The 9,688-nt window shown below is 35.0% G+C and overlaps 1 protein-coding gene across 1 annotated transcript in view; it reads left to right on the top strand.

Moving 5' to 3' along the window:
* Nucleotides 1–9,688, top strand: part of SMC5 (structural maintenance of chromosomes 5) — an 80,359-nt gene that overhangs the window by 36,485 nt on the left and 34,186 nt on the right. The window contains exons 9-10 of the mRNA XM_015565009.1: nt 4,775–5,030; nt 7,437–7,591. Coding sequence (XP_015420495.1) covers nt 4,775–5,030; nt 7,437–7,591 — 411 coding nt within the window. The remainder of the gene's footprint in view (nt 1–4,774; nt 5,031–7,436; nt 7,592–9,688) is intronic.

Below are 9,688 nucleotides of genomic sequence, written 5' to 3'. Positions count from 1 at the left end.
GGCATGTTCCGTAGTTGCGGGCACATACCCAGTAGGGAGTGTGCAGGAGGCAGCTGATCGATGTTTCTCTCTCATTGATGTTTCTAACTCTCTATCCCTCTCCCTTCCTCTCTGTAAAAAATACCCAATAAAATATATTTTTTTTAAAAAAGAAGTTGGGGGTGTTGGTCAGGTCAGGCGATGGGAGACTTGGCGCAGGCGGGCCGCGGGATACACAGCGCAGGGGAGGCGCGCATTCATGCACGAGTTGAGTGAGCCAGTCAGCAGTCTCGTTGTGCAGTGGTTAGTGCTAGTTGCGTCTGCAAATTGTGCGTGGGTGACAAAAGTACCTACTCCAAGCGTAAAGTTACCTGTATTTTTCCAACCAGCTGCAAATCCTACAGGTATTTTTGTCATCAATTTAAGAATAGGCGAAACAAGTATACAAGACGAGTGTGGATGGGAGGGTTGGAAGGGGTCGACCTCAGCGAATGTACCTCAATCAGATTGAGGACATTTTTAGCAAAGGCCAGCTTAGGAGTACCCTAATTAAGTTAATAACAATGTACCTACCTATATAAGTTTAAGTTTAAAAAGCTTGGCTCTCAAAAGAAATTTTAATAATTGTACTGTTGATATTTGGCTCTGTTGACTAATGAGTTTGCCAACCACTGTCCTACACCCGAGGGCTCCCGGACTGCGAGAGGGAACAGGCTGGGCTGAGGGGGACCCCCACCCCCAGAATGCACGAATTCCATGTACCAGGGCCTCTAGTTAACTATAATATTAGCTATAATTTTTTATAGGTGTTCTTTATCAAGTTTAGAAAATTCCATTCCTGTGTTTCTGAGAATGAATGAGTTTCCTCCTCTTCTGTTTTTTCGGGAAGATTGTGTAGAATTGTTAATTATCCTTTAAATATTCTGAAAAATTATCAAATGATACTATCTGGATCTGGATATTTTTGAGGTGGAGTTTAAAGTTATGAATTCAACTTAATAGTTAAGGCTATTCAAATAATGGATTTCAAGTTGGATGAGTGTTTTTTGAGGAACTGGTTCATTCTGTCTTAAGTTGTTAAGTTTATGTGTTTATAGATTCTCCAGTTATCCTTTTGATGTCTGTAAGGTCTGTAATGATACCCCTCTCCATTCATGATATTGGTAACTTGTTTTAGAATTGTTTTTTGTTTTGTCAATCTTGCTAGAGTTTTGTTAAATTTAATGTGGGTTTTTTTTTAAAGAGCCAGTCTTTTGTTTCATTGATTTTTCTCTTTTCAATTTTATTGATATCTGTTCTTACCTTTATTATTTCCTTTCCTCTGTGTAAGTAGGTATATTTTGCTCATTTTTTTAGGCTCTTAAGGTAGATGCTCAGATTGAGACTTTTCATCTTATGTATGAACTTAATAGTATAAATTTTCCTCATTGCTGTTTAGCTGTGTCCACAAATTCTGATATGTTGTATTTTTTTGGTTTTTTTGTTTGTTTCATTTTTCTTGAAATCACAATTTGTTTATTCATTTGCCATTGGTGGACATTTAGGTTGTTTTTGCTTTCAGGATGTAATCAATAAAGCTTCCATAAGTATTTCATATACATTTATTTATGAACATATATTTTTGTTTCTCTTTGATAATATTCTAGAAGTAGAATATCGTAGGCCAGATAGTTTACTAAAATGATTGTTAATAATTTATTGTAATTAATAAAAGTTGGCTTGTGATGTCTTGAAATTTTTTTATAAATTGTTCTTCATAAATAATTTGAGAAACACTGCTTGGAGTAGCCTTGCAGGGTTAGATTTAGTTAGGTAGCTATGAGAACTCTCTTTACATTATACAAGATAAAGCAGAGTGAGTACTGCTGGAAGTTAGGGTGATAGATATGAAAACGGGAAAAGCACTCTGATCAGAGAACTCTGATTTTGAATATACCATTGGAAATGTAAGACAAGAGCATTAGCTGAGTGAGTAGAGAGCCTGTAGCAATAAAGGATTCAGGAAGGAGGGAAAGATGTGGACTCTTCTCAGAATGTAACAAATTGCAACTACATTTGTTAGAGAAATGCAATAGGTTGTTTGAAGTACGTATTTAAGTTTTGTGGCCATAAATTTAAAGTGTGGCCGGTTTTAGAGATTTTCTCCAATTAGTTTAATTGCTTAAATACAGATACTAGTAGATAGAAGGTATATAGTTAAGTTTAAAAAGAACTAGGCTTTCTCCTGGCCAGTATGATAATAGGATTAATGGTGTGTTGATAGATCTTTGCAAGGGAGTGGTTATAGTGGAGGGTTCTGGAACCTCAGCAGGTTAAGGAAAGAAGTGATGGATTTTTTAAAAGGTACTAAGGTCAATGGATTGTACGACCATATGGGGGTCAAAGGATGGTTGGAATAGGAATACTATAGCAAATAAAATGGAAGGAAAGGAAATGGTGATCAAAGAGTAGGATTGTGGATATAGAGTTTTCAGAAGTAGTATGATTTAGGGAGATTTACATGATCTCTAGAATGTAACGGTAAAAGAAGGTGGATGAGGGAGGAGGGTTTTAGGTAAAGATGGGTGAAGTTGCCCTAGCTGGTTTGGGTCAGTGGATAGAGTGTTGGCCTGCGTACTGAAGAGTCCCGGGTTCAATTCCGGTCAAGGGCATATGCCAGGGTTACGGGTTTGATCCCCGGTAGGGGGCGTGCAGGAGGCAGCCAATCAATGGTTCTCTCTCATCATAGATGTTTATCTCTTTCTCCCTTCCTCTCTGAAATCAATCATATACACGTAAAAAGATGCTGAAGTTGAAGTCAAGGAACACTTAGAGGCCAAAGAGTTAGATTTATTTTTCTGTATGTATGTTGAAGTCTCATGATGACAGACATAATGATGGAGAGGACAACAATGAGTCAGTCTGGTACTAAAGTCATCACTGAGTGAAGAGGGTAAGGAAGAATTTTGAGGGAGGGAGGTAATAACCCAGCAACAAAGATGATGGTGTTAAGTCTCATCACATGGTCTTCAAAGGAACTGAAGTGGAGCTGTTAATGGAGGAAGTAGTATAGTGGAGATTAATCAGGACACCTTCCTCACCTCTGAGTCCTAAAGTACTCTGAAGGATTATGGAAGGAAAAGGTCACAGTTCAGAGGGCTCTAGGGAGAAGCATGTCAGGAATAGCCAACTTTTAGTTAGTACAAAAAGAGAAATGGAAGATAGTAGAATAGAAATGGTATCCTAGTGGAGATTGGTGATCTAAGAATCTTAGACTTACTGTGCTGGAGCTAATAAACATGGGTATAATGGGATTAGTCTTCGTAGTTTCTTGGATGATTTTTTGGTACCTAAGATGTCTCCATTTTGCTGAGAGGGCAAGATTATTTTAAATTTCTTGTTTTTCATGGAGTTGGACTTCCTCATGTGTTTGGTGATTCTTAATTCTATGCCTCTCTTCTATGACATGCCTATTTATTCTCCTGAATGGCTTGGACTTCCCTGGCTGAACTCTATGGCTTCTTGTTTGCTTTCTTCTTTTAGACTCATTGAATATTGTTAATTTTCAGATATATAACCTAATTTTTCAAATATTTTTTCTCTTGTGCATTGGTGCAGGAGAGGGGATTTTGGCATATGTTTTGTTTATTATATTAACTCTTTCAAAGCTAAGTTTTTAGGAAGAAGAAATTGATACCAACCCATTCCAACAATAGAGAATGGGTAAAATGTAGTATGTCATATAACAGGACATTATGTATGTATTAGAATTTTATTTTGCAAGGACATGAGGATAATGAGAAACTGCTCTTAATACGTTTTTAGTCATGCCATTTAGTAAAATATGTTCTATAGATAGGCAATAAAATTAAATGTGTAAGCACATTAAGATTATATATAATTTTTAAAAATATCTCTGTTGATTTCAAAGAGGAAGGAAGAGGGAGAGAGAGAGAAACATCAGTGATGAGAAAGATCATTGATTGGTTGCCTCTTTCATGCCCCCTTCTGGGGATCAAGCCCACAACATGGGCATGGAAGTCACAAATGTGACTTGAAAAGAAAGTGAGCTAATAGGCAAATTATGAGTTGTGTAAGCCTTGTCTATTTTGACATAAAATTCTATTTTATTTAATAAAGTGGGTGCATACGTGTGTATTTATGTTTATGTGTGTGCGTCTTAAAATCTTAACTCTGTCTTAGATAGACTATGTCTGCTTTTGACAAAAATTTCACTGACAACTTATATGATGTAGGTTTTTTAAAAAATAATTTACCCTGAATGTAAGTTAACAAATCTAAACATACAGGTCGATGTTTTAAAATCTCACAATTTGAAGTGTTAGTAAAAAATAATTTTGTTGGAAGAAAATAGTTTAGTTTAAAATTAATAGGGTAAAATAATCATCATTTCTATTATTAACTTTATTCAAAGTATCATATTGTGTGTCTTTTAATTTCAGTGTTAGGATATGAATGAAGCATGTATTTACTTCCTATAAATATCTAGAAAGTAAATACATGCCTTCTAGATATTCGGTTGGCTTTATAAATAATTTGTTTATTCAGCAAATACTTAATGAAGGTTAACTATATGTTAAACACTGCTCTAGGTACTTAAGATGTATTAGTGAACAAGTAAAGATATAAATAACCTGGTAAGAGGAACAGTCTAATTCGAACAGGATAAGTTTTAGTGAGTAAAACAATCATGTTCTTAGATTGTTGGCATTTTAAAAACTGTATTACTATAAAAGCCTTATAAACTAGGAGAAAAAAAACAATCTCCAGTACTAACCGTCTTTTGTTTTATTAGATTGAGGAACTTCAGCAGGCTTTAACAGTAAAACAAAATGCAGAGCTTGACCGACAGAGGAGAATAAGTAATACCCGAAAAATGATAGAAGATTTGCAAAATGAACTGAGGACCACAGAAAACTGTGTGAATCTTCAACCCCAGATCGATGACATTACAAATGATCTGAGACGAGTTCAAGATGAAAAGGAATCATGTGAAAGCGAGATAATTGATAAGCTTAAAGAGAGGGAAACTCTAGAGAAGGAGAAAAAGAGTAAGTTTTATTAAACTTAGGATGAAGCGATGTTTATAAAATGGAGCTATATCTGATGATGGGCTTTCTTTTTCCCTCCTGATACCATGTCTTTCAATATTCAGATCTCCCTGTTGAGGAAGCTCAGCTCAGTTCTTCAAACTTAGTGCCTTAATTACCTGTGGCTATCCTCTATCATTTGCCAGTGGCTGGCCATTGTCTTAAATCAGATTATGTCAGTTTATTTAATTCTCTAAAAATGCTTTGCTTTCTTTACACAGTCACTCACTATTATTTCTCATATCAAATTTAAGCTTTTTATTCTAGCCTTCGTAAACTTTCCATCCTTGAAGCCTGTCCAGTTATATCTTTGCTTTTCTTTCCTTCGAAGCATGTCAGACTCACGATAAACGAGGCATGCGGCCCTGTGGCCGCTAGTTTGACATGCTTGCGTGTAGACTATGTGGATAGATCTATAGCATTATTCAAATAGAGGATATGCCATATTCGTTTTGCTCTATGTATACTAGTATAAGATCAATTTTTAAAAAGCACCCATTTTTATATATTAAAGTATTCAATGTGTATAGTTAAAAAACAAAACTAGAACAGAAGAGAGGCCCAACATGTTGCTAACCTCCAGACCCCTCTCAAGAGTAAGCACTTTTAACTATTTCAACATATTTTCTAATAGTCCTTCCTGTATTTTCAGCATATTCTTTTTTCACCATAGCTTAATTTGTCAATTTTAGACTTTTTTTATTGTTGGCATTATTACAGCTATTCCCCATCCCTCCCCCTTTACCCTCCTACACTCAGCCCCTGCCCCACCCCAGGCCTTCACCACGTTATTGTCTGTGTCCCTAGGCTACACAAATCCTATATAGTAAAAGGCTAATATGCAAATTGTCCCCTTGGGAGTTCGCTTGCTATGACATGCGCTGACTACCAGGAGGCAGTGTAGAACGAAGGAAGGCCCCGGCTGGCAGGCCCAATTGGCTGGGCCCCGGAAGACAGGCCCAATCGGCCCTGATCACTGGCCAGGCCTAGGGACCCTGCCCGTGCATGAATTTTGTGCATCAGGCTTCTAGTATGTATATAAGTTCTTTGGTTAATCTCTTCTTATGTCCCCCGCTACTCCCCTCTGAGATCTATCTGCCCTATGCATCCATGCCTTTGGACCTATTTTGTTTGTCAGTTTATTATACTCAATTAGATTTAACATATAAGTGAGATCATGTGATATTTAGACATCGTCTCTTAATATTTTGTTACTTTAGATGTGGCTTAAGCTCAAAAATCCCCTCCCTATTACTGTAGTTCCTCAAATGAGATTATTAGTTATTAATCATTAAAATTTAATATGTATTATGAATAATTTTTCTTTTTGTCATTTAACAGTTGTCACTATTTCTTGAATGTATACTGTAAGCTAAAAATACTGGTACTCCCATCTTTTCTTTTTACTTTCCTCCTTTCTTACATTCTAAATTCTATAATCTGTACTCTGGTTTTTATATTGTTAAGGCTGAAAACATTTTGTGGAGAAGTTATTAATCATTAATTATGTTGAATTAATTATTAAACATAATCAAGTTGTATGTGCTCTATGGGCTAACTCTTAAGCTAGAAATACTAAGTATTATTCATATTATTACAATGAAACTTGTTTATAGTATTGTATTATGATTTAATTTCCTTTCATTGATAGCGTTTTTAAAGGTTATAATTTACCTTTTTTTTAAGCACCATTTGTTGTAGCATTTTCTTAAATTGAAAAAAAAAAACACCAACCGATCTTACCAGGCATTCTCTTGAGTTCTGGAGCCTGCCATCCTTGTCCTTTCTAAACTGATTGTTTTCAACACCTTCTGCTCGGCAGTCATCTGGAATTTTTCTCAAATCCTTTTCTGTGTTGGATAAAGCTATTTCTGAATTTCATGTCTCCTGTTTTTCTGGGGTGTTTTTTTTTCCCTACGTTATTCCCTTATTTTGTTAGAATACATCTTCAGGTGACCTCCTACGAAGGGGTACTAGGGAATTAATTTTAGAGTCTTGATATCCTAGAAAATATCTTTTTCATTATCCCTTTTCTTCAATGTTGTATATATAATGGTAAGTTAAAAATAATTTTTCTCAATTTTGAACACCTATTGTGATTGTCTTCTGATTGGAAGGCTAATGTTTTCTCATTCCTTTTTATCTGACCTATTTTTATTTTTGATAGCTTAATCGCCTTTTATTCCAAGTATTTGGAAATTTGAGAATGTTTTGTTATGGATGGGTCTTTCTGTACTGGGTACTTGCTAAGTGGTGTTTGTAATTTGTGGATCTAAGATATTTTTTTGTATTATTAATAGATTATTTTACTGAACGAAGTTTTCAGGGTAACAATATTTTGTTTCATTTTTCAATTTTCAATTTTAGGTGTGAATGATCAAATTGTACAATTTGACAATCTTATGAATCAAAAGGAAGATAAGCTGAGACAGAGATATCGTGATACATATGATGCTGTTTTATGGCTGAGAAATAACAGAGACAAATTTAAGCAAAGAGTCTATGAACCCATAATGCTCATGGTAAGAGCTTTTGTTTATGTAGAATCTGTTATTTTTATTATTGTAATCATAGATTTTTGTTGTTTTAAGAATTCTTAGTCTTATTTATACCCCTGGTTTTTCATTATCAGACTTGCAGCAGCTGGTATACTGGTAAATCCATACATAGGTTTTTTAAAGGGCCCTTGATCAATACACCTGTGAACTTTTTCTAGAAAGAAATATGAAAATGGCACTTTATTGACTAAGGACTGTGTATAAAGTTAGTGTGGTTAGCTGGTTCCTTCTATAATTGCTATTTTTAGGTCATAGCAGGCAGTAGATTAAATGCTGCCAAAGGGGTAGAAAACTGCTGTAAATACATGTTGATATAAGGTACCTGACAGAAGGTAGACAAGAAAATAATTTGCTACAGAAACAGAGCATTATGAAGATTCTGAGAGTGAAACCAACAGTTTATTGAACTCATAAACATTTCTTAGCTCTTTTTAAAAAATCTTTATTGTTGAAAGTATTACACATGTTCCCTTTTTTCCTCCATTGACTCCTCCAGCCCGTCCCAGGCCCTGTGTCCATGGGTTATGCATTCAAGGTCTTTGGTTACTTTCTATCCTCCCTCCCTCCCACACTTTCCCTCTGAGATTCCATACTCTGTTCCATGCTTCCATGTCTCTAGATCCATGCTTTTGATAGCTCTTATTGATGATCATGGGTCATTAAGAATAGGATGAGCTATCTTTAGTAAATCATCTAATGAAGTGTGGCCATGGGTTTAACAGGAAGATTTATATGTAAAATTTAAAATAATAAGTTTGGTGACAAAAAGTAAAAACCACATTCTTTGGTAATGATAGCTATACATACATAATATAAACTTAAGGATTATTTTTGTTAGATAATTTCTTGTACTTCAGAAAAGAATGTAGTATAGATCCTTGCAGGATTCATGAAAAGTTCTATTTTCCAAAACTTATGGTTGTGTTATACTTTATTAAAAATCATTTCATATAGTTTTTAACATTACATCTTATATTACATTAGCATAATTAATATGCATAATACTGTATTCTTTTCTTGCTAAGATGGATATCATTTAGACTATTTTTGGTAGATCAAGAAGGGAATATCTATTTTGGACCCAGGTACCATTTGATTGATTTGGTAAGGACTGGGAAGAAATATTGTGCCTGGCCCGTGTGCCTCAGTGGCTGAGCTTTGACCCATGCACCAAGATGTCACTGGTTCGATTCCTGGTCAGGGCACATGCCCGGGTTGTGGGCTCGATCCCCAGTAGGGGACGTGCAGGAGGCAGTCGACCAATATTGATGTTTCTCTCATCAATGTGTCTGCCTCTCTTTCCGTCTCCCTTCCTCTCTCTAAAATCAATAAAAACATATTTTTTAAAAGGAAAAATATTGATCCTAAATATAAGTTACAGTCAAGTGTGATTGTCAACACATTTTTATTAAAATGCCAATTTCAAAATAGTACTTTCGAACTTTATTAGATATTTTATCCTCTCGTCACTTGGTTTTTTAATAGTGGCCTATCACTAACTTGGATTACTAGCTGGCATATATTGTCATTTTATAAATCTTTGAGATACAATGATAGACTCTGCTTTTTTACCCTTTGTGGAATAACCCTTCACCTTTTCTACCACTTTCTTCCAAATGTATTCCCATACACACTTAACCCTTCCAGATTCCCATACACCTTCATAAGCAAGTTAACAATATGTAAACTTAAAATTTTAGTCACATAACTTGTCAATTAGCAATCAGATTTCATGAGTTATTTCTAATAATTTCAATACTGAATTGGAAAAATGTGGGAAAATGTTTTTACACTTATATTCCACAGTAGTGTTTATAATAGCAGAATGATGGGGCAAAAGAACAAAGTTTTCAAAGATATTGTTAGTTACGTGAATTACTCTATGTCCTTATATTGGAATACTATGTGGCCATTAAAAATGTTGCTGCAGGCTCTACTTACATAAAAGGACATTTGTGGCATGTTAATGAATTATTAAAAAGACTACAGAATAGGATGTATAGAAAGATTTCATTTTTAAAAATTGTGAAACAGAATGCTGTCATTAACCACCAGATCATC

This window comes from Myotis davidii, unplaced genomic scaffold, assembly GCF_000327345.1.
Source record: "Myotis davidii unplaced genomic scaffold, ASM32734v1 scaffold616, whole genome shotgun sequence".
Lineage (NCBI taxonomy): Eukaryota > Metazoa > Chordata > Mammalia > Chiroptera > Vespertilionidae > Myotis > Myotis davidii.
This window is presented reverse-complemented; position numbering and strand designations above follow the sequence as displayed.